Below are 24694 nucleotides of genomic sequence, written 5' to 3'. Positions count from 1 at the left end.
GCGTGAGACTCCGTCTCAAAAAAAAAAAAAAAAAAAAAAAAAAAAAAAAAAAAAAAAAAAATGTCTTTCTTAAAAAATTATTTCCTATTTATTTATTTATTTTTAAAAAAAGTTTTTGTAGAGATGAGGTCTTGTTAGGTCACCAAGGCTGGTCTCAAACTCCTGGCCTCAAGTATCCTCCAGCCTCAGTCTGTGTTGGGATTATAGGAGTGAGACACTGCGCTCAGCCTTAAAATGTATTTGTTTTTTGTTTGTTTGTTTTGGTTTTTTTTTTGAGATGGAGTCTCGCTCTGTTGCCCAGGCTGGAGTGCAATGGCGTGATCTCAGCTCACTGCAACCTCCACCTCCTGGGTTCAAGTGATTCTCCTGCCTCAGTTTCCTTAGTGGCTGGGATTACAGGCACATGCCACCATGCCTGACTAATTTTTTGTATTTTTAGTAGAGACAGGGTTTCACCATGTTGGCCAGGCTGGTCTTGAACACCTGACCTCATGATCTGCCCGCCTCAGCCTCCCAAAGTGCTGGGATTACAGGCATGAGCCACCGTGCCGGCCCTTTAAAATATATTTCTTATGGCTGGGTTGTGGTCAAAACGTTTGAAAGCTATTTCCTTATAGCACCAGCTCTAGGCATCCAGTAGGAGTCTTATGTTGAACTAAAAATGGCATTGGTTGTGCAGGGGGTAGGGGAGAGTAGGCAGTTGAGTTACTATGAAGATCCTTCCTGTAGAGTTCACCCTCTGGCCGATTTGAAAAAAACAAAGTAAGTTCGGCAAACTTTTACTAGGTATTCATTGTATGCCAGGAACCAAGCACTGCACTCCCTGCCTCTCTGACCTCATCTCCTACTTAACCCTCCTCTATTCTCATGCAACTCCAGCCATACCAACCAACCCTGTTGATCCTTGAGCAGGCATAATTCTGCCTCAGGGCCTTGGTACTTGCTGTTCTGTCCAAAATATTCTTCCCTCAGATAGCCACATGGCTTGTCCCCCACCTTTCTTCACATCTTTGATCAAATATCACCTTTCCAGTGAGACTGTCCCTGACACATACGCCCAACAAACTCATACTCTTTAACTTCCCTGCTTTCTCTCCATTGCAATTTCAATACCTAATATATACTACATATTTTACTTATTTTAAAAAATGTGGCCGGGCACAGTGACTCACACCTGTAATCCCATCACTTTGGGAGGCCGAGGTGGGTGGATCACTTGAGCCAGGAGCTTGAGACCAGCCTGGGCAACATGGCAAAACCCAGTCTCTGCAAAAAATCCAAAACTTAGTGAGGTGTGGTGGTGCATGACTGTAGTCACAGCTACTCAGGAGGCTGGGGCAGCAGGATCACCTGAGCCCAGGGAGGTCGAGGCTGCAGTGAGCTGTGATCGCATCACTGTGTAAGATTTATTAGGTCTGGGGGTTTTGTCTTTCTGTTTGCTGTTTTTTTTTCCCTAGTCCTGAGAACACTGCAAGGACCTAAATATTTGTTAACTGAACAGATACTAGGAAGTTCACAGTCTAATGGCGACTTCCCCTTTCTGGACTTCATTTTCCTTTCTTTGTAACCTTAAGGGGTTGGACTAGGGTCTGGAGACTGCCATGGTTCTGTGAGTCGGTGAAGCTGGGATGACAACACTTTGTGTTTGCACGTCATTCTACTGTTTATACCCATTATTTCATTTGACCTTCACAACAACCCACGAGGGGAGCGGGGAGAGGGAAATTGTCTTCTCCTTAGACATGAGGTAAGGAAGCTGAGAGAGGTTAAGCGACTTACCCAAGGTTCCACAACTGATAAGTGGATGGCTGAGACCAGAACCCAAGTCAGACCTCTCAGGTCCAGGGCTCCTTCCTCACCACCACTTGATGAATAGGGTCCTGCCTATTACAAATGCTGCTGCAGACCAACTCTTAGTAATCTTCCGGAGATCCTGTCCCTGCCCCTCCAACCATCCAGGATGGGGTCCAGGTCGCCCCCTTGGGATCCCCTTGGGGGACAGGGGAAGTCTGGCTCCCCTCTCCATACCATGCAGTCCATGAGGATGAATTTGAGATTGTCTTCATTAAATGCTTGGTTCCCGTTCCGGTCGTAGGCGGCCCAGATGTTACTGGCTATGGCAGCGGTGACCCGGGCGTCAGTGTCCCCGTAACCAGAGTAGGCCAGCAGTGATCCCTCGTTATTCAGCAGCCTGGTGAGGGGCGGGGAGGGATAACGATGTGCTCAGCGCGGGGAGTAAAACGTCTGGGTTTCCATCTCAAGTCCCGCCACGGGCACATCCAGCAAGGCTCTCGGCTGAGTGTGTCCCGGAACGTGCCCTAAGCACCCAGCACACCGGCCTCCCTTTTCGAGAGGTGACCTCCCGGCCGGTACCCCCAGCCACTGCCCCCTCTGACGCCTCCTCCCTTCCGGGCGATCCTTCCCCACCCCTCCCTCAGGGAGTCGCACGCCGCTCCACTGCAGCGCGCGCCGCTGGGGTCCGTGGTCCGCACTCACAGGGTGCTCTGGACGCCTCCAGTGTTGGCTTGGCTTAGCACCTGGGTCAAAGCCTTGGGGCGCAGCATGCCTACCGCTCCTAACCCTGGGTTTTTGCACCCAGATCCTCCGAGATGCCTCCCGCGGGCCGCTGCCCGCTGCTTCCCGTAGTCCCGTTGGCCTGCTCCGGGATGCCCTGGGAGTTGTAGTTTCCTCGCCTGGCTATTGTGGTTCCGACTCAACACCGCCCCGCCGCGGGGGTCTCTGGGAATCGTAGTTCCTCGTGACCTCGCGAGGCACCATGGGAACTATAGTTCGCCTTTCCAGGCGGACCACGCGGTTGTGGGGGCGGAAAAGAGCGGGAGTGAAAGGACAGCTGCAGCGCTGGAAGGACATTTAACCCCTTCGGGGAGAAAGGAATCAACGTGTCCGCTTGGCAGTCCACGATTCAATAATTATACTACATCCTCATATTTGTCAGGCACGCCTTTGGTTACTTTCAAAACAGTTTTCTCCGTTATGCACAATTCTGTGCGATGAGGCGAGAGGTACTATTATTATCTTGAGGAAATCAAGGCTCTGAAAGGCCACGCAGCCAAAACCCAGCTCCCTGGAACCGTTCGCAACAGACCATTTAGGCCGCGACCCTCGGGGCTATAGGGTCAGTCCTAGAGCTGAGATCCTAAGTGGACGTGCTTGGTGGGAAAACCCAACCTCCAAGTCGAGAAAGGCCCCTGGCCTGGAAGGGACTTGGGGCTTCCAAGAAAGACCAAGTTATCACAGGGAACGGAGATAAAGCGGCGACACACAAAGTCCTTTGTCCCGGAGCAGAGTTAGCCGCGGAGGGGGCGGGGAGGCTTTGGGCCGGAGGGGACGGCGGCACGGCTCGGGCGGGCAGCGTTGGGCCGCGGTCTCCCGGGGAGTTCGCCCTCGCCCCCGCAGTGAAGGGCACGTCCCTTCCCCCGCCCAGAGCCTCCCCAGGAGCCCCCGCTTGGCGAGACCCTGGCCGGATTCCGGACCTGGGGCTTGGCCCTGGGCGGACCCCGCTGCAGTGGCCCCCCCGGTCCGCCCGGGGCGCTGTGGCTGCGGCTGGTCTGGAGGGGGCGGTGAAGCCTCAGGGAGGGGAGGGGAGAGGAGGGGAGGGGAGGGGAGGGGGAGAGGTGGAGAGAGGGGAGTGTTGGAGGCGCAGGAGCCGAGCCGGGCCGGCCGGGCGGGCGGGGAGGAGGAGGAGCCGGGCGGGCTGGCGGGCGGCCGGGTGGCGGCGGCGGCATGGCGGAGCCGAGCGGGGCCGAGACGAGGCCCCCTATTCGGGTCACCGTCAAGACCCCTAAGGACAAGGAGGAAATTGTGATCTGCGATCGAGCCTCGGTCAAGGAGGTAGTACAGCAGGCGGGAGGCGGGGGGAGCGCGGAGGAGGGGTCTGCGAAGAGATGGGGGCCTCCCTGACGGTCTGGCGTCCTGGAGGGCCCCGGAGAGGAGAGCGGGGGCCAGCTGGGACTCCGAGGAGCTGAAGGGAAGGAGAGTCGGGTAGGGGGCGCCCTGCGAGGGGAGATATTGGGGAGCGTGGCGCGTGTTGGGGGGCGGGTTTTGCCTTGTGGCCTGGGCTGGGGGCGTGGTGGAGAGTGAGGAGGGGACACCTTGCACCAGGAAGGGGGAAGGACCCTGGGTTTGAGGGGAGTGTGCCGGAGTGGGGGCCCAGGGAAGGTGCTAACCGAGAGAACGGGCCGGGGGCAGGCGGAGAGCGCCGGCGCCTACTCTGTACCTCAGAGAACGCCCAGTGTTCTCTGAGCGACGGGGCTGTCGGGGGAGGATTTCCCTGTGCCCAGATCCTTCCCACTCTTTGAAATCGACGTGGTTACATTTGGTTCTCAGCTCTTCTGAGATTTACACGGTGTGCAGTAGGTGCTCAATAAAATCTTGTTGAATGAGGGACTGTTGCCTGTGCTTGCCACCCACTGTGGCCGCTCCATAATTTCACATAGGCGGGGCTTAAGATAGGCCATCTGGTTGGAAGAGAGGGATCTGGAAGCTGCCTCTGCTTAACAAGTGCACTGTTTCTACTTAAAGTGTGTGTTGTGTTTTGTTTTGTGTTGTGTTTTGGAGGGGCTGGTAGAATTTGGGAAGTCTAACTCCATCCTTGCTCCCTCCCTAACCACATAGAATTACTAAATTTCAGAATTTAAATACTGTACTGTTCCCTGCAAAGCTGAATTTGAAAATGGCTATCATTGAGAGACTGTATGTTTAGTTAAGAGCCTGGACTTCGGTGTCAAGACCTGAGTTCTGGTCTGCCTGTGGCAAGTTACCTTACCTCACTGATCCTCAGTTTTCTCATCTTTAAAATGGAGATAAGGCTGGGCGTTGTGGCTCATGCCTGTAATCCCAGCACTTTGAAGAGTTGTAGTTGGGTGGATCCCCTGAGGTCAGGAGTTCAAGACCAGCCTGACTAACATGGTGAAACCCCATCCCTACTAGAAATACAATTAGCCAGGCATGGTGGTGTGTGCCTGTAGTCCCAGACACTCGGGAGGCTGAAGCAGGAGAATCACTTGAACCCAGGAGACAGAGGTTGCAGTGAGCAGAGATTGCGCCACTGCACTCCAGCCTGGGCTACAGAGCCAGACTCCATCTCAAGATAAAAGTAATAATAAAATAAAATGAAGATGATAATTACTATACTATATCTTTAACTCGTGAATAGATAGTGCTCAACAACTGACATCTATTTGTTGTAGTTGTTACGAGAATGCTGGGAATAGAGAGGAGAGAAAATTGGGTCTCAGAAGGCTGAAAGTCCAAGGCTGTTGAAGGAGTTGGGGTGGGGGGAGGCTGCCCTGCCTCACAGAGAACTAGTTGGAGGGACTGAAGCTGGGAGGCAGATGGCAGCAAGAGCTTTCTCAGGTGGGAGACTCTGGGATGGAGCTGAGAGAAGAGCCTCTCACTGGTTCATCTCCTTTGTTAAGAAAGGAGATGCTTATTGCAGCTGGAGGAATGGCATCGAGACTACAGAAAGGACTTCCCATGACTAGAGATGAGAGCAAGAGAGTACAGAAGCTGTTGAAGAAGAGTCAGGGTCCCTGGTAGGGGGAGTCCAGGCAGCCTCCACAGTGACCTCTGCCTCTTGATCACAGTTCAAAGAGGAAATCTCCCGGAGGTTTAAGGCTCAGCAGGATCAGCTGGTCCTGATCTTCGCAGGCAAGATCCTCAAGGATGGGGACACACTGAACCAGCACGGAATCAAAGACGGGCTCACTGTCCATCTGGTCATCAAGACCCCTCAGAAGTAAGTTCAGGAGCAGAGCAGATCCAGCTTCTGATTGGGCCTCCCCATTTAATACTTTCTCACTCATTGCTAGACCGTACCCAGAGGGCCTAAGCTGAGGCCCAGGCAGGTAGCTCCTGGATGAATATGATCTCCTCTCTAAGGGAAGGGAACCTGATTTACCACTCCCAGAATGCCCTGAAGACAGATAATACTAGCTCCTTTCTCCCTCTGCTGGTTTACTGACTGCCCTCCAGCCATCACCCCACTCCAGCCTCAGGGCTGCTAGGAGGGGGCTTGAGTTAAAATAGTAGTCCCACGGCAAGCACAGAGATTGTCGAGGTACCTTCCCTCTTCTAGTGCTCACTCCAACAGGATTCTCCTTTCTCTGTCCTCAGGGCTCAAGATCCAGCTGCTGCCACTGCTTCTTCCCCCTCCACACCTGACCCTGCCTCAGCACCCTCCACCACGCCTGCTTCACCCGCCACCCCTGCCCAGCCCTCCACCTCTGGCAGTGCCTCTTCAGATGCTGGCAGTGGAAGCCGGAGGAGCAGTGGTGGGGGGCCCTCTCCAGGGGCTGGGGAGGGACCCCCCAGTGCTACTGCGTCCATACTCTGTAAGCCCTCAGAGAGGAGAGCACACTCTTGTTTGGGGTTGGAGAGTTGGGGAAAGCCAAGAGGAGGAAGAAACAGGAGTTCCTGATCCTGGTCTGGTGGGATAGGGGACCTCATGACGTAGAGTTCCAGACATTGATACTTGATTCAAGTTGGGGAAGAAACTAGTCTGAGGAGTTCTCAGAGGTGGGGATCATGGCTAAGGGTTAGGAGTGAGGGCAGAAATGGGGTTGGGGATGTGGGGAACCCTAGGTAGAGAATGGAAGACTGTGAGTCTGGGGAAAAGTTAGATCCAGCAGTAGCCAGATGGGCCACTCATTCAACAGACCATTGCTGGTTGCCTTCTCTCTGCTCAGTTCTATGTTTGGTGCAGCCTCAGCCTTCAGAGAGGCCTCAGTCTAGTAGGCTCACATTTTTTTGCCAGCAGTGGATCAGGGCTGGGCTGTGGGAATGATTGGAAGAGGAACATGTGAGAAGCATTTGGGGCCTGTCCTGGAGATCCAAATTCAGTGGCTCTGGCTAAGTGAGGACAGGGATCTTGTGGCAGACTGTGACCCTGCCCCCCTCCCACAGCTGGCTTTGGGGGCATCCTGGGGCTGGGCAGCCTGGGCCTGGGCTCTGCCAACTTCATGGAGCTGCAGCAGCAGATGCAGAGGCAGCTGATGTCCAATCCTGAGATGCTGTCGCAGATCATGGAGAACCCCCTGGTCCAGGATATGATGTCTAACCCTGACCTGATGCGTCACATGATCATGGCCAACCCCCAGATGCAGCAGCTGATGGAGCGGAACCCTGAGATCAGCCACATGCTCAACAACCCTGAACTCATGAGGCAGGTGAGTATGAGAGGGCTAGAGAGCTGGAGGACGCTGGTGCCCAGCCATGCCCTGCCCAGCCTTTCCATACATTGATTTGTTCATTCATGTATTCAGCAGTTTTGAACACTGGAGGTACAGGGATGAAAAGACAGGCCTAGCTCTTCAGGAATTCCAGGTGTCAAAGGGAAGTGGGACAAGTAAACCAGCAATTAGAATACAATGTGGTCAGTGCTATCATAAGGATAATCACGGAATCCTCTAGGGGCATAGAGAAGAGCTCCTGGCCCTACCCTGAGGCTTAGAGGAGGCCTTAAGAGATGTCACCAAGCTGAGACCCAAAGGAGGAAGACGAGGGAAAAAAGAGAAGAGCATTCAGGGCTAAGGGACAGCAAATATAAAGGCCTGGGAGTGAAAGATAGTAGGTTGTTTGGGGAGCACTGTGGCTGGGCAGGGCCCAGTTGGGAAGGGAGACTGTTGTGATGTTGCTCTTTGGGAGTTCCAGCTCATGGTCCACTCTACCAGAGGATCAGAGTAGACGATCTTCCCAGCAGGGCTGTGGACACCAGTGTTGGACTCACCAGAAGATAACTTATGTAAGGTCAAGGACTTGTGAGTGTTTTGTTCACTGTCTAGAACAGTGCCTGGTGCATAGTAGTCACGCAGTAAATTTTTATTGAATGAATGAATTACAGGACAAGAGATCAGAGTTCTAGGAAGCTGGGCATATCAGTTATAAAGGTGTCTTAGAAAAGGCAAGTGTGGAGCAGATTTGGGAAGGAGAGGAAATGTATTCCAAGTTGAATGCGAACAAGTAGTTACACTCATTTTTCTGTGATGAACTCCCCTGGGGTTGACATAGCCACCCCTTATTGAGATTGTGCCATTGACTCCATAGAAGAAAGCCCCCATCCTCAGTGTTTCTCAAGGTTCAGGCAGGCCAAAGACTTGGAGGTGGGAATTAGAGCGTGTCAGTAGCTTTATTCCAGCCTGAATCCTTTCCTTCCCCAACTTGCAGTCATTTACCAGGAATCACAGTATGGTCTTGGACAGACCGACCAACCTGGCTTTGAACACTGTCTTCACCACTCAGTGACTCTGTGTCCCAGGGCAGCAAGTCAGTTAACATCTCTGAGCCTGTTTGCTCATCTGCAAAATAGGGACAGAAATAACCACCTGAGATGGTTATTGTGGAGATTATATGACTTGAATTCTGTAAACTACTTGGCCCTGTGCCCATATACAGTAGGTACTCAGTAGATGTTAATTTTCTCTTCTGCTTCCTTCCCTTTCTTTCTGTGTCCCTTCTGACTCAGTTTCCTTGTGCATCCTGACACTTCTTTGGACACTCTGAGCCTAAGGGAGGGAAGCTGCTGCCCTCACTTCAGCTGGGATCATTGTCCTCCGCTAGAAAAAGCCAACCAAAATACCCACAGGGAGGCAGGCCTGGAGCCAAGATTACAGTAGAGGAAGGAAGTCCAGTTTATTCTACTTTCTGTCACTGTGGGGCAGTTCCTGGGCCCTGGTCCTGATCCTGACACAGACCCACTTCCTCAAGGCCCACCCTTTTCCTAGGTTGGTGCTCCCCTGGTTCTGGGGCCCATCTTGTCTCTCTCCCTTGATCAGACAATGGAGCTTGCTCGGAATCCAGCCATGATGCAAGAAATGATGCGGAACCAGGATCGGGCCCTGAGCAACCTTGAGAGCATCCCTGGAGGATATAATGCCCTCCGCCGCATGTACACGGACATCCAGGAGCCCATGTTCAGTGCTGCCCGGGAACAGGTGGGATCAAGGGCCAGGGTAGTGGGTCGGGCTGTCTGGGCTCAATATTCCCTACCCCTACCCCAGGCAAACCTGGGTCTGCTCTTCTTTCTTTCCCCAGTTCCCTGAGGGGTGGGCCTTGGCTTGAAGGCAGTTCTCAACAGTGCATATCCGGGGATGGTCCAATTTGGCATGGACAAAAGATAAGCAGAGGTCCTTGTGGAAGTGGGTGAGGCATAGCATCCATCCAAGGAACTTGACATCCTTCTGACAAACTTCTTGTACCAGGGGCTCAAAGGCCAGGTGGCAGGCCTGAAGTCAGACGCCAGCCCTGATACAACATGTCTCAAGTATGGTCCATGGATCACCTGCATCAGAATCACCTGGGGAGCTTGTTGATAATGAGAATCCTGGTCCCCACCTTTGAGCTGCTTATTGAATCCATTTCTAGGGTTGGGTCCCAGGATTATACATTTTAAAAAATGCTTTATGAATCCTATTCAAGTACATACACACACAAAAATAGATAAAAATATAGCATTCTTTTTTTAACAATCAGTGTTGCCCTAACATGTTGCCATATATAATTTCAGGGCCCTTTGGTTTTTTTTTTTTTTTTTTTTTTTTTTTTTTTTGAGACGGAGTCTTGCTCTGTTGCCCAGGCTGGAATGCAGTGGCACAATCTCAGCTCACTGTAACCTCTGCTTCCCGGGTTCAAGCAATTCTGCCTCAGCCTCCCTGGTAACTAGGACTACAGGTACATGCCACCACGCCCAGCTAACTTTTTGTGTTTTTAGTAGAGATGGGGTTTCACCGTGTTAGCCAGGGTGGTCTCGATCCCCTGACCTCGTGATCCGCCCACCTCGGCCTCCCAAAGTGCTGAGATTATAGGCGTGAGCCACAGCGCCTGGCCATGGTTCTTTTTAAAAATTTAATTTTACATGAAACACATTCTATGTTTGTATGTTTGAAAATTCAAAAGTTGGCCGGGTGCGGTGGCTCACGCCTGTAATCCCAGTACTTTGGGAGGCCGACGGCGGATCACGTAGTCAGGAGATCAAGACCATCCTGGCTAACACAGTGAAACCCCGTCTCTACTAAAAATACAAAAAATTAGCTGGGCATGATGGTACGCGCTTGTAGTCTCAGCTACTTGAGAGGCTGAGGCAGGAGAATTGCTTGAACCCGGGAGGCAGAGGTTGCAGTGAGCTAAGATCGCGCCACTGCACTCCAGTCTGGGCGACAGAGCGAGACTCCGTCTCAAAAAGAAAATTTGAAAGTTACACAAAGTAAAGGCCGGGCGCGGTGGCTCAAGCCTGTAATCCCAGCACTTTGGGAGGCCGAGACGGGCGGATCACGAGATCAGGAGATCGAGACCATCCTGGCTAACACGGTGAAACCCCGTCTCTACTAAAAAATACAAAAAACTAGCCGGGCGCGGTGGCGGGCGCCTGTAGTCCCAGCTACTCGGGAGGCTGAGGCAGGAGAATGGCGTGAACCCGGGAGGCGGAGCTTGCAGTGAGCTGAGATCCGGCCACTGCACTCCAGCTTGGGCGGCAGAGCGAGACTCCGTCACAAAAAAAAAAAAAAAAAAAAAAAGAAAGTTACACAAAGTAAACAAAACAGTATTCTTAAAAAGTATGGAAAAGTATATAGGCCAAAAAAAGGTTTACAGAAGGGATCCCTCTGTTTCCATCTCCCAGCCAGCTCTTTTCTACCTCAGTGGTAGCTAATGTTAGTATTTTGTTTATTTTCCTAGACATATTTAATATTTGCAAATAAGACATAGGTAGAGTTGTAGCCTTTACAAACCCCTCTCCTATTCTTTTTTTTTTTTTTTTTTTGAGACGGAGTCTCGCTCTGTCGCCCAGGCTGGAGTGCAGTGGCCGGATCTCAGCTCACTGCAAGCTCCGCCTTCCGGGTTCACGCCATTCTCCTGCCTCAGCCTCCCAAGTAGCTGGGACTACAGGCACCCGCCACCTCGCCCGGCTCATTGTTTTGTATTTTTTTAGTAGAGACGGGGTTTCACCATGTTAGCCAGGATGGTCTCGATCTCCTGACCTCGTGATCCACCCGTCTCGGCCTCCCAAAGTGCTGGGATTACAGGCTTGAGCCACCGCGCCTGGTCTGTTTTGTTTTTTTGAGACGAAGTTTCACTCGTTGCCCAGGCTAGAGTGCAATGGCGTGATCTCTGCTCATTGCAACCTCCGCCTCCTGGGTTCAAGTGATTCTCCTGCCTCAGCCTCCCGAGTAGCTGGGACTACAGGCGCCCACCACCATGCCCAGCTAATTTGTTTTGTATTATTAGTAGAGATGGGGTTTCACCATGTTGGCCAGGCTGGTCTTGAACTCCTGACCTCAGGTGATCCACCCACCTCAGCCTCCCAAAGTGCTGGGATTACAGGCATGAGCCACCGTGCCTGGCCTAAAACTGAGAAACTTTAAAAATATTTAATTCATTTAAAAATGACAATTTATTACAAGTTGGTGGGGCACAGTGGCTCATGCCTGTAATCCCAGCATTTTGGGAGACTGAGGCAGGTGCATCACCTGAGGTCAAAAGTTTGAGAACAGGCTGGCCAACATGGCAAAACCCCATCTCTACTAAAAATACAAAACTTAGCCAGGCGTGGTGGTGGGTGCCCGTTGTCCCAGCTTCTCAGGAGGCTGAGGCAGGAGAATCGCTTGAACCCTGGAGGCAGAGGTTGCAGTGAGCCGAGATTGTGCCATTGCACTCCATCCTGAGCAACAGAGCAAGACTCAGTCTCCAAAAAAAAAAAAAAAATTATTACAAGTTAACATAAATACCATTATTTTGAAAAATAACTTTATTTTCCAAAACAAAACTTTAGAGGAAAGTGTGGCCTTGTTTTACATTTTTACAGTTCTCTTTGATATCTGGCTTACTACAAGACAGCTGGTTCTCAGATCTGCATTCAGTTTGCAATGTCACATGTCTTGTAGACTTTGGAAAACTCCACTGTAACCTCATGAGAGAATAAGAGTGAAAAAGGCAAATTCATGTCTTAGAATTATGAAAACAGTTTTAACGCTTGCAGGGGTCCCAGGACCACACTTTGAGAACCGTTGTTTTAGAGGAGTTTTATAGGCATTAGAATAAATGTGTCAGGCACATAGTAGGTGCTCAATAAATGACGGTTGTTACCACTGTAGGTAGTTCAGGAAAAGAGATTTCGTCCTTAGAGTGTACCAGGAAGAATAAAGCAGAGCCCAGAACAAGGTGGGGTGGGGTGAGGTGCTAGGCAAGTATGAGAACAGGAAATCTGAAACAGGGACAGAGGCTGAAACCATGGTGTATGAACCCTGGCCTGTGAGCTCTGTTATCTGAACAGGCATCCGGTGAGGTAAGGGAAACAGCTCAAGAGTAGGAGAATCCTTGGTCAGCCCCAGTCCCCATGACCCACTTTGAATAAACAGGAAAAGCAGCTCAATATGAAACCCTGTGGTAGAGAGGAACTGAGGTAGGACCACCTGGGAACTCAGGAGAGGGAGCTACTGAGCATTTAGACCATGAGAAAGGCTGACTAGGGAAAACTGAGTCTGGGACTCCCTCAGTCAGAGCTCTGTGCTAGGTGCTGGAGGGGAGGCGGTTCCAGTGTTGCCTTTAGGCAGCATACCTTCCCATGGGGTATGGACCTGAGATATCCTGGGGAGCACAGTGAGGAACCTGGTAGGGTGAGGTGGATCAGAAGTAAACTGAGGCTTGTTCGGCTGAAGCAGCCAGTGTGTAGAAGTAGGTTTTGGAGCAGGAGGGGAAAATCTAGAGAGGGCATATCTTGCCGGATGTGTGTTCCGCTAGGGGCCACCACTGTGGTGTGCCTGGGTGGACAGAGAATGCCAGGTAGGGGACCTGGGGAGTGAGGGAAAGGTTCTGGGGAGTTAGGATTAGTCCAAGGAGGCTGGGGAAAGGGAAGGTCGGGGTTCAAGTAGAGAGCCAGATTTGACAGCCCACTCCCATTAAGCCAGTAGTTACTTATTGAGCACCTACTTGTGTCGGGGCTGGGGGTGCACAAGCAAATCTGACATTGTCTCTGCCCCTTGAGGTACAGGAACACAAATATTTGGCTACATAATGGGAAAAGTATGTGTAAAGTGCAGTGGGTTACATAGGAGATGTTTAGAGACCAAATATTGAAAGCCACAATGGGGAATGGGAAATTTTCAATTATCTGAGAGGTTCAGTTATGCAGTCACTAGCATCACCTAGCTCCCACCCTGTGGAGCAAGGAAGGAGCTATCCATTGTGGGGCAAAGAACTGAACTGAGGAATTCCAAGGTCTTGGATCTCTCTCCCTTTTCTGGGGAAGGGGAGGCTATTAAGTAAGAGGAGAGAATGGGCCTAGCCCTTGTCCCTGATTTGTTTCAGTCCTTAACCCAAAACCTTTCCCTCCTCCCAGTTTGGCAACAATCCCTTCTCTTCCCTGGCCGGGAACTCCGACAGCTCATCCTCCCAGCCTCTGCGGACTGAGAATCGAGAGCCCCTCCCTAACCCCTGGAGCCCCTCGCCCCCCACCTCCCAGGCCCCCGGGTCCGGTGGGGAGGGCACCGGAGGATCGGGGACCAGCCAGGTGCACCCGACAGTCTCGAACCCCTTTGGGATCAATGCGGCTAGCCTGGGGTCAGGTATGTCCTAGGATGGAAGGAGCTTAGTGGGGTCACCAGGGCAGCCCCTCTGCCCCAGGACTGAATGGGTTTCATACTGCTCCAGGATTTTGAAGACAGAGGTGAGACTATCAAGGCCACAGAGGGGGCTCTGCCGTCTGGGACAGTGGCCGGGTGAGGGCTGGTTCTGGCCATGTCCTGATATCCCTGGGAGTGACCTAAGTAATGGCTCATGAGTAAACCAGGCCCCACTTCCTAAGCTCCATGAGCACCTCTGGTATTATCCAGTGTATAAGGGTCAGACTGCTGTGGGGAGAGGGGGCTGGAGAGGAGAGGCAGATGTGAGGCTGAGGGAAAGGGATGTGCAGGGCTTGCCATGTACAGAAGAACAGGTTATGCACTGCACAACCCTAGAGGATGCTCCGTTTATCTGGACTATGACTGTACACATGGCCTGAGGGATGTCTTCAGCAGATGACCTAATTTCTCTGCACTCTGGGGGATATCTTGATTGGGAAAGTTCCTTCCCTCTGTGTGTTTTAGTTTCCTTATTTGTAAAACAAGGACTGGAACTTGATCCATTATTTTATTATTATTATTACTATTTTTTTTTGAGATGGAGTCTCGCTCTGTCACCCAGGCTGGAATGCAGTGGTGCTTTCTCAGCTCACTGCAAGCTCTGCCTCCCAGGTTCAAGTGTTGCTCCTGCCTCACCCTCCCAAGCAGCTGGGGACTACAGGCATGTGCCACTACGCCCGGCTAATTTTTTGTATTTTTAGTAGAGACAGGGTTTCACCATGTTAGCCAGGATGGTCTCGGTCTCCTGACCTTGTGACCAGCCCGCCTCGGCCTCCCAAAGTGCTGGGATTACAGGCGTGAGCCACCGCGCCTGGCCTTCATCCATGATTCTAAAATAGTGCTCCTGCATCCTGGAAGGGTCTTCATCTCCAGGATAAGGAAGGACCCAATGGGAGAGGCTGCAGCCCTCCTGCCCCAGCTCCAGCCAGACTATTAACAAACTTGGTTTCTGAGTGAGATTTGGTGTGAGGAAAGGGTCTCTGCTGCTAAGACAAGTTTGGTCTAGATGATATTTAATCATTTCTTTCCAAATCGGACATAATTTGAGCTTATGGCAGGAACAGTCCAGAGGGGCATAAATCAGACCCAGTTCCTAGCTGGCTTGCCCTTATCAAGTAAATGGAAAAGGGGCCAGGCCAAAGCAGGGCAAGATGACCTTGGACTTGGTAGAAACTTGGACTCATGCCCCAATCCTAGGGTGCCCACTGGACCATTGCTTTTCTGAGTTTTGTAGTCATTCGGTGTCTGAAGTAAGGTAGATTGAAGTGAGGCCTTTGGTTTCCATCTGGACCCTTCCTCTCCTGTTTTCTTTTTTTCCCCCTTGTCCTAGGGATGTTCAATAGCCCAGAAATGCAAGCCCTCCTCCAGCAGATCTCTGAGAACCCCCAGCTGATGCAGAATGTGATCTCAGCACCCTACATGCGCAGCATGATGCAGACGCTTGCCCAGAACCCCGACTTTGCTGCTCAGGTATCAAACCAGCATGAGGAGAGTGTTGTTGGGGAGAGAGTTTCTCTTGGCTGGGGGCAGTTTCTTGTGGTCAAAACACTGTGGAGCCGGACTGCCTGGGTTTGCATCCCAAGCTCTGCTACTTCCCAGCTATGTGAGCTAAGCAAGTTATTTAGCCTCCCAGTTTCTTCATCTGTAAGATGATAATAAGAATAGTTCCTACCTCCTATAGTTGTGAGGATTAAATGAGTTAATACACGTTAAGTGCTTAGAACACGGCGTGTAACAGAGTAAGCTCTGTGTACCTGGAAATGTTAGCTGTCCTCATCATCAGACCCAGGGCTGAGCAGCCTGACTCCTCCTACTCTTCATTGCCCAGAGCATAGTTCCATTTCCTCTCACTGTCCCACTTAGGCCTTCAGGATTCTTTGAGATCCCTGGAGAAGCTGGCCAGATTTCCTGCAGTGGTAGGGGGTGCCGAGGGAGTCTGAGACTGTGGGGAAATTCTTAGGGTGAAAAGGCCCAGGTTTCCCCCTGCTACCTTCACCCTGGCAGATGATGGTGAATGTGCCGCTCTTCGCGGGGAATCCCCAACTGCAGGAGCAGCTCCGCCTGCAGCTCCCAGTCTTCCTGCAGCAGGTGAGTGAGGAGCCTAGATGGGTGGAGGTTGAGGGCAAGGGGTAGTCCCTGAAGCCCAATGGGTGGAAATGAAGTTGGGGCAGAGCTTGACTCTGGACTCCTAGTTGAGGTTGTCTCCTATTTCCTGCCACCTCTTGATGCCTTTCTCTACTTATTTCCCACCAGATGCAGAACCCAGAGTCACTCTCCATCCTTACCAATCCCCGAGCCATGCAGGCATTGCTGCAGATCCAGCAGGGACTACAGACCTTGCAGACCGAGGCCCCTGGGCTGGTACCCAGGTGAGGGTAGGGTGGTAGGAGGGCAGCAAGGTTCTGGCAACTTCTCCCCTTCAACTCTTCTCTCTGCCACTCTCTCAGCATCCTTTTTGTCTCTGAGGGTCTGTTTTCCTGTTTCTTCCAACTGCTTTTCCTTCTGGATCTTAACATTCTCATCACTTTCTTGGATGCCATCTCCTACCTCTTGGTCTCTCTTGCCTACAGCCTTGGCTCCTTTGGGATGTCCCGGACCCCAGCACCCTCAGCCGGCAGCAATGCTGGGTCTACGCCCGAGGCGCCCACTTCCTCGCCAGCCACGCCAGCCACATCTTCTCCAACAGGGGCTTCCAGTGCCCAGCAGCAGCTCATGCAGCAGATGATCCAGCTTTTGGCTGGAAGTGGAAACTCACAGGTACATGAGGCAGTGGGGGCAGGTGCTGGGAGCACCACTTTGATCCTGGGAGGTTTCAAGGGAAGCAATAGAATGGAGGCAGTAGGGCAAGCTTGGGAGTCAGGTCGTGTTCTGCCACTTACTAGCCTTGGGCAGGTTACTGATCCTCCCTGAGTTCAGTTTGTGCAGATGTGAAATAGAGATGAGAAGAGTAATGGTACTTACCTTGCACTACGTACCGTTCTAAATGCTTTAGATTTCAGAGCTTATTTACGACTCATTTACCGCATTCCTTACAACAGCTTCATGAGAAAGATATTATTATTATTTCTGTGTTAAAGATGGGGAAAACTAAGGCCCAGAAAGGTTAAGTGGTTTACTCACTTACATAGCTAGTAGATAATGAAGCCAAGACTCAAACCCGGGCATTCCACCTCCAGAATTTGCGCTATACCATTTCTGCTTATATCAAAGGATCCTTTTGATAATTAAAGCAGCCCCCATCTCCGAGACTCTGGGAAGGGGGATTCTGCGAGGTGAGGTAACCAAAGCCCTGGGAAAGTCAAGGCCAGGGGCTGGCAGGAGGGGCAGAGATGACCTACCTTGAGTGAGCCTCTTAACCTTTCTCTGACCTCTGTGACTCATCTGGAAAAGCCATTCCACCAAAATGTATGTTTATACAGCTTTGTGCAAGGCATGAGAGAGCTAGACTAGGTAGTATCCAGTCCAGGTGCAACCCAAGTTAAATTCTGTGGACTGGCCGGGCGCAGTGGCTCACACCTGTAATCCCAGCACTTTGGGAGGCTGAGGCAGGCAGATCATGAGGTCAGGAGATTGAGACCATTCTGACTAATGTGGTGAAACCCCATCTCCACTGAAAAATTAAAAAAAAAAAATTAGCCAGATGTGGTGGTAGGCATGTGTAGTCCCAGCTACTCAGGAGGCTGAGGCAGGAGAATGGTGTGAACCCAGGAGGCGGAGCTTGCAGTGAGCCAAGATCGCACCACTGCACTCCAGCCTGGGCAACAGAGCGAGACTCCATCTCAAAAACAAAAAAAGATTCTGTGGACTGTGATGAGAAGCAACAAGGAGCACTGGAAAGGGCTTTCTTTTTTTTGAGGTGGAGTTTTGCTCTTGTTGCCCAGGCTGGAGTGCAGTGGTGAAACCTCTGCCTCCCGGGTTCAAGTGATTCTCCTAGCATTACAGGCATGCGCTACCACACCCGGCTAATTTTTTGTATTGTTAGTAGAGATGGGGTTTCACCATGTTGTCCAGGCTGGTCTTGAACTCCTGACCTTAGGTGATCTGCCTGCCTCGGGCTCCCAAAGTGCTGGGATTACAGGAGTAAGCAACTGCACCTGGCCAGAAAGGGTTTTTATACTGCAAGTCAGGGGGCCTTAGTGACGGACTTGCTCTGTGACCCCAGGTAAGTTCTGTCTTTCTCTGGATCAAACATTGTTCCTTTCAACACCAGGTGGACAGTGCTTGCTGGACTCTTTCTAGCTATAGGAGTCTTTTGTTCATAATCAAGGCTCGTGCTTCCCAGACACCCCTTGAGCAGACATTTACAGAAGATATTTAGACGAATGACAAGAATGAAAAGCCAGGCTAGCCAGGCAGTGGCTCACTTCTGTAATCCCAGCAATTTGGGAGGCCAAGGCAGGCAGATCACCTGAGGTCAGAAGTTCGAGACCAGCCTGATCAATATGGAGAAACCCCATCTCTACTAAAAATACAAAATTAGCTGGGTGTCTTGGCGCATGCATATCATCCCAGCTACTCAAGAGGTTGAGGCAGGAGAATCACTTGAACCTGGGAGGCAGAGGTTGCAGTGAGCCGAGATTGTGCCATTGCACTCCAGCCTGGGCAACAAGAGCGAAACTCCATCTCAAAAAAAAAAAAAAAGCCAGGCCAGGAGTGTGACTCATGCCTGTAATCCCAATGCTTTGGGAGGCCGAGGCAGGAGGACTGCTTGAGGCCAGGAGTTCGAGACCAGCCTGGGCAATGCAGGGAGACCGAGTCTGTAAAAATTTTTTTCTTTTTAAAAAAAGCCTAGTGCAGGCTGGGCATGGTGGCTGATGCCTGTAATCCCAACACTTTGGGAGGCCAAGGCGGGTGGATCACTTGAGGTCAGGAGTTCAAAACCCACCTGGCCAACATGATGAAACCCCGTCTCTACTAAAAATACAAAAATTAGCCGGGCTTGGTGGCATGTGCCTGTAATCCCAGCTATTCGGGAGGCTGAGGCAGGAGAATCGCTTCAACCTGGGAGGCAGATCATGCCACTGCACTCCAGCCTGGGCGACAGAGCAAAACTCCGTGTCAAAAACAAACAAACAAAAAAAAGACCTAGTGCAGTGGCTCATGCCTGTGATCCTAAGCATTTAGAGAGGCCAAGGCAGGAGGATCACTTGAGACCAGCCCGGGCAACATAGCAAGACCCTTTCTCTACTAAAAAAAATTTTTTCTTTATTTTTTATTTTATTTTTATTTTTTTGAGATGGAGTCTCACTCTGTCCCCCATGCTGGAGTGAACCTCCGCCTCCCGGGTTCAAGTGATTCTCCTGCCTCAGCCTCTTGAGTAGCTGGGACTGTAGGCTCCTGTCACCACGCCCAACTAATTTTTGTATATTTAGTCTCAGGGTATTGCCATGTTGGCCATTCTGGTCTCGAACTCCTGATCTCAGGTGATCCACCTGCCTGAGCCTCCCAAAGTGCTGTGATTACAGGCATGAGGCACCACGCACACGCACTTTTCTTTTTTTTTTTTTTTAAGACGTACTCTGTCGTCCAGGCTGGAGTGCAGTGGTGCAATTTCAGCTCACTGCAACCTCTGCCTCCCCGGTTCAAGCAATTCTTCTACCTCAGCCTCTCAAGTAGCTGGGACTACAGGCATGCACCACCACACCTGGGTAATTTTTTGTGTTTTTGGTAGACAGGAGGTTTCACCATGTTGGCCAGGCTGGTCTTTTTTTTTTTTTTTTTTTTTTTTTTGAGACGGAGTCTTGCTCTGTCACCCAGGCTGGAGTGCAGTGGCCGGATCTCAGCTCACTGCAAGCTCCGCCTCCCGGGTTCACGCCATTCTCCTGCCTCAGCCTCCCGAGTAGCTGGGACTACAGGCGCCTGCCACCTCATCCGGCTAGTTTTTTGTATTTTTTAGTAGAGACGGGGTTTCACCGTGTTAGCCAGGATGGTCTCGATCTCCTGACCTCATGATCCGCCCATCTCGGCCTCCCAAAGTGCTGGGATTACAGGCTTGAGCCACCGCGCCCGGCCCAGGCTGGTCTTGAACTCCTGACCTCAGGCAAACTGCCAGTCTTGGCCTCCCAAAGTGCTGGGATTATAGGCATAAGTCACTGTGCCCAGCCAAAAAAAATTTTTTTTAAATTAGCTGGGCATGGTGGTACACACCTGTAGCCCCAGCTACTCAGGAGGCTCAGATAAGAGGATCACTTGAGCCCAGCAGATAGAGGCTGCAGTGAGCTATGATTCTGCCACTATTTTCCAGCCTGGGTGCAAGACCCTGTCTCATAAAAAAAGGAAATACTTCTCCTTTATAGATAACTATTGATCAGTGAAACAAAATTAAATAGCATCTTAACTGGGACCCTTCTTAGCCTTTCATATGGCTGTATGTGTGATGAGTATTAGGAGGGGACTTGGAGGTCATGCTTAGTATGCATCTTATTTAACCACAGAGTATTTGGCTTTTGGAGTGCCTGTTAACATCTCCAGTGTTACGGCCAGGCGCGGTGGCTCACGCCTGTAATCCCAGCACTTTGGGAGGCCGAGGCGGGCGGATCACAAGGTCAGGAGATCGAGACCACAGTGAAACCCCGTCTCTACTAAAAATTACAAAAAATTAGCCGGGCGCAGTTGTGGGCGCCTGTAGTCCCAGCTACTCGGGAGGCTGAGGCAGGAGAATGGCGTGAACCCGGGAGGCGGAGCTTGCAGTGAGCCGAGATCGCGCCACTGCACTCCAGCCTGGGCTGGGCGACAGAGCGAGACTCCGTCTCAAAAAAAAAAAAAAAAATCTCCAGTGTTTACAGAAGGTAATGAGGAATATACACTGATCTAGGCCTATCAGTTAACTTGAAAATCTAAAAAAAAGATATCCGCCTGCCATATTATTATACTTTTATTTTATTTTATTTTATATTTTATTTTATTTTATTTTATTTTATTTTATTTTATTTTCGAGACTTAGTCTTGCTTTGTTGCCCAGGCTGGAGTGCAGTGGCGCTATCTCACCTCACTGCAAGCTCTGCCTCCCGGGTTCATGCCATTCTCCTGCCTCGGCCTCCTGAGTAGCTGGGACTATAGGCGCCCACCACCACGCCCGGTGAATTTTTTGTATTTTTAGTAGAGATGGGGTTTCACCGTGTTAGCCAGGATGGTCTCGATTTCCTGACCTCGTGATCCGCCCGCCTCAGCCTCCCAAAGTGCTGGGATTACAGGCGTGAGCCACCGCACCCAGCCATTACACAGTTATTTAGGACTTAGGACCTAGGCTCCTGGGCCCCCATTTGCAGCTCATCTTCCCTGCCCTCCTGATTGACTCAGGATACTAGAGAAGACCTGCTGGTCTTAGAAACCCTTAATTCAAATAGGGCCCCCAAGATTCGTCCTGTGCCCACTTCACAAGGCCTGTTCCCTCCAGGTGCAGACTCCAGAAGTGAGATTTCAGCAGCAGCTGGAGCAGCTCAACTCCATGGGCTTCATCAATCGTGAGGCCAACCTGCAGGCCCTGATTGCCACAGGAGGGGACATCAACGCAGCTATCGAGAGACTGCTGGGCTCCCAGCTCTCCTAATCCCTCGGCCCATGCCTCCTGCCTCTCCCCTCCCTCGATGTCAGCGTTTGGTTCTTCTGTCAGCCCTTACCCTCTACAGCTTGTCATCCCTTCCGTCTTCTCCCTCATCCTCTCCAAACAGCAGGGTGACTTTAGAGGCATGGGCTCCAACCCCTTAGCTCTGTCTGAGAATTATGGTTTTACTGCTACATCTCTAACAGAATCTTCTCTCCTGGTCTCCTTGAGCAGTGCTACTTAAATAGTTTTCACAGTTTCATTGATTGACTCTACCTCCTTGCCCCACACCACCTTTTGCAATCTTTAAACTTTCAGTGGCTGTGCAGAGTCGAAGGAGGAACCAGCTGTCTGGTTTACTGGAACATAGTCTTCCATCTATACCACTAGGGTTTTGTCTTATGTTTACTTTTGGTAACTCTCTTCCTTCTTTTTCTCCCTACTCCCCACCCCTAGCCCAACCAATGCTAGAATTTCTTGCTCTGAAGGAGGAGCAGGTGAAACACGCGGTAATTTTCCTCCTCGGCCCCTATTCTGGTCAATTCATTCAGCACTTTTTCGTGGGCACTGTTGGGACTTCCAGGGTAAGGAGGAAGACGCTTGTTCTCTCTGTCTGAAGAGGGAGATGAGACAGCCCTCTGGACAGGAATTAACAAACCCTGGACCAGCCCAGTGGAAACTGGTGTGAAAGAGGAGGGAATGAGATTATTCGGAGGAAGGGAATAGGGGAGACAGCCTGAGTAAAAGGCTTGGAAGTTGGAATTGGGGAGCAGAAGCACTCATAGCTCTTTTAGGCAGAAGAATCCAGGCCCAAGCTGGCAGAAGAGACTTAGAGATGCTAATGGAATTCGAACTGAAGAAAGGAGCTCAATGAAGCTAAGCACCATGCCCCACGAGGGGTCATATTGGCTTTATTTCCTCAAACACACGTGCTTATATGCACACACACACATTTCCATGGACCCAGGACTTGCTTTTGTCCCCAGGCACTAGTAATTTGAGCCCCCCTCCAAAGACATGAAGGGGGTTGCGGTCTGTGTGAGTAGTGGGGGGGTGCGTGTGTATCCGCATGTGTCCTTACACTTTTAAGTTGTGTGGGAAGTGGATTCTTCGTTGGTTTCTGGTTCAGAGTGCTTTCCCACTACCAGAGACAAGTGGGTAAAAGGGTCAGTCCATTGCAGGAATACAGGAGAACTAGGTCCCTTGGGGCTCTGGATGCTGAGTAACCCAGAGGTAATGTGGGTATCCTTTTGGAAGCTGTCAGAGCTGTGACTAGCACCCTTATCACCCCTCACTGCCTTATGGGAATAGTAGAGGTTTTTTTTTCCTCCAGAGCCCCTGGCCTTTCAGTTCTTAACTATTTCCCTCCAGGCCAGAAAGTTTTCTTTGAGGAAGGAGAGGAGAGGGTGGCAATGATGCCTTTGATCTGGAATTGGACATTGCTCTGTCAGAGCACAGAAGAGGCTCATATCACCTCTTCCCTCTGCGACTTGGCCCAGCTGCTTGGAGGACCGACCCCATGGCTGAGAATATGACGGCAAGAGGAATAGAGTTTGCTCCAAGTGGGAAAGGTCCCAAGCAGTCCAGAGAAGATGTCTGTGTGGCTTTCCCTCCCTACCTCCCCCAGCTCCCACACTGGCCTTTGTAAATAAATGGCGTGGTCTTTGTTGTGAGAGTGTGTTTGCATTTGTTTTTTGAGGAAGAAGAAACTGGCTGAAGACAAATTCTTGGTTTTCCAGGGCAAGAATTGTGATCTAGAAGAATTTGAGGTTTGGTTCAGTTACTACAGATGTTAAGAAGTATTAAAAGTGGCCGAGGCCAGGCGCGGTGGCTCAAGCCTGTAATCCCAGCACTTTGGGAGGCCGAGACGGGCGGATCACGAGGTCAGGAGATCGAGACCATCCTGGCTGACACGGTGAAACCCCGTCTCTACTAAAAAATACAAAAAACTAGCCGGGCGAGGTGGCGGGCGCCTGTAATCCCAGCTATTCGGGAGGCTGAGGCAGGAGAATGGCGTGAACCCGGGAGGCGGAGCTTGCAGTGAGCTGAGATCCAGCCACTGCACTCCAGCCTGGGCGGCAGAGCGAGACTCCGTCTCAAAAAAAAAAAAAAAAAAAAAAAAGTGGCCGAGATCACGCCATTGCACTACAGCCTGGGCAACAAGAGTGAAACTCCGTCTCAAAAAAACAAATTAATATTAAAGGTTTTAGCCTGGCAACATAGGGAGACCTTGTCTCTACAAAAAATTTAAAAATTAACCAGGCATGGTGGTGTGGGCCTATAGTCCCAGCTATGTGGGAGGCCGAGGCAGGAGAATCACTTGAGCCCAAGAAGTCAAGGCTGCAGTGAGCTGTGATTGTGCCACTGCACTCCAACCTTGGTGACAAAGTGAGACCCTGTATCAAAAGAAAAGAAAAAATATATATATAGAGAGAGAGAGAAGGTTAAGGGATAACTGATGATGGAGGTATCAATAATATATGACTTGGGAATGGGGAGGATTGCATTCTTCCATTCCCCATCCTTAGACCATTGGGTATCTGAGATCTCTTCTCCCACTTCCCCTTAGGGCCAGGTGTGGTAGAGGAAACTATGAATTGTAAGATTATTGCCTCCATCCTCTGATCTTTTGGCAAGATTGCCCTCCCCTTACCTTAGGTCAAAAAGTGAAACAAGGCCAGGCATGGTGGCTCACGCCTGTAATCCCAGCACTTTGGGAGGCCGAGGCGGGTAGATCACAAGGTCAGGAGTTCGAGACCAGCCTGGACAAGATGGTGAAACCCTGTCTCTACTAAAAATACAAAAAGTAGCCAAGCACAGTGGCAGGCGCCTGTAATCCCAGCTACTTGGGAGGCTGAGGCAGGAGAATCTCTGGTACCAGGGAGACAGAGATTGCAGTGAGCTGAGATTGTGCCACGCACTCCAGCCTAGAGGCGACAGAGCAAGACTCTGTCTCAGAAAAAAAAAAAAAAAGTAAAACAAAAACTCTTGCAGTCGGGTTTTCTGCAAGTAATATTTGGTAGTTATTAATCTTGAGCTCTGAGACTAAACCTAGCATTACCACTAATCATGTTAAGTTTGAGGAAGTATTTTCACACCTGTGGGGTTTTATCTTTTGTACAGTGAAGTTATGGACTACGGTTTTGTGGAACATGAATAAGCCAAGAGTGGGAGGTTCCACTTTGATAATGGTAGACTAGATGCCTGAGATCAATATTCTCACTAGATATTTTAAAATCTGGGAAAAATACATGAAAAATCTGAAAAGCATCAAAGAGTGAATAAGACTGACTGGGAACCCAGAGGGGAAAGAAAGCTCTAAAGACTGGCTGTCTCCGGGTAACACAGTGAAACCCTGTCTCTACTAAAAATACAAAAACTTAGCCGGGCGAGGTGGCAGGCGCCTGTAGTCCCAGCTACTCGGGAGGCTGAGGCAGGAGAATGGAGTGAACCCAGGAGGCGGAGCTTGCAGTGAGCTGAGATCTGGCCACTGCACTCCAGCCTGGGTGACAGAGAGAGA

General features: G+C 50.8%; 2 protein-coding genes across 3 annotated transcripts in view; one reads left to right on the top strand and one right to left on the bottom strand.

Moving 5' to 3' along the window:
* The window catches only part of LAMTOR2 (late endosomal/lysosomal adaptor, MAPK and MTOR activator 2), a 334290-nt gene that overhangs the window by 1388 nt on the left and 308208 nt on the right, over window positions 1–24694 (bottom strand). For both annotated transcript variants that reach the window (XM_050755613.1, XM_050755603.1), the window contains exons 2-3: window positions 2497–2642; window positions 2029–2191 (exon numbers count right to left, since the gene is read on the bottom strand). In XM_050755613.1, the coding sequence (XP_050611570.1) occupies window positions 2029–2191; window positions 2497–2564 (231 nt within the window). In that variant the 5' untranslated portion in view covers window positions 2565–2642. The remainder of the gene's footprint in view (window positions 1–2028; window positions 2192–2496; window positions 2643–24694) is intronic.
* On the top strand, window positions 3599–22847 carry UBQLN4 (ubiquilin 4). The gene is made up of 11 exons (XM_050753359.1): window positions 3599–3852; window positions 5607–5758; window positions 6136–6353; window positions 6925–7187; window positions 8793–8951; window positions 13349–13574; window positions 14962–15101; window positions 15636–15719; window positions 15885–16000; window positions 16202–16388; window positions 21028–22847. Exons 1-11 carry the CDS (start codon window positions 3745–3747, stop codon window positions 21178–21180), a joined length of 1806 nt encoding a protein of 601 aa, XP_050609316.1. The 5' UTR covers window positions 3599–3744; the 3' UTR covers window positions 21181–22847.

This window comes from Macaca thibetana, chromosome 1 (assembly GCF_024542745.1).
Source record: "Macaca thibetana thibetana isolate TM-01 chromosome 1, ASM2454274v1, whole genome shotgun sequence".
In the NCBI taxonomy this organism is placed as follows: domain Eukaryota; kingdom Metazoa; phylum Chordata; class Mammalia; order Primates; family Cercopithecidae; genus Macaca; species Macaca thibetana.
Note: the sequence above shows the minus strand (reverse complement) of the source record. Positions and strands in the feature narration are given on the sequence as shown.

Bases quoted from the DNA above. Each gene is read 5' to 3' on its own strand.
- UBQLN4 (XM_050753359.1), top strand. From the start codon at position 3,745: ATGGCGGAGCCGAGCGGGGCCGAGACGAGGCCCCCTATTCGGGTCACC. The intron at 6,354-6,924 runs GTAAGCCCTCAG...CCCCTCCCACAG, and splicing joins TGCTACTGCGTCCATACTCT to CTGGCTTTGGGGGCATCCTG. The intron at 7,188-8,792 runs GTGAGTATGAGA...TCCCTTGATCAG, and splicing joins ACCCTGAACTCATGAGGCAG to ACAATGGAGCTTGCTCGGAA.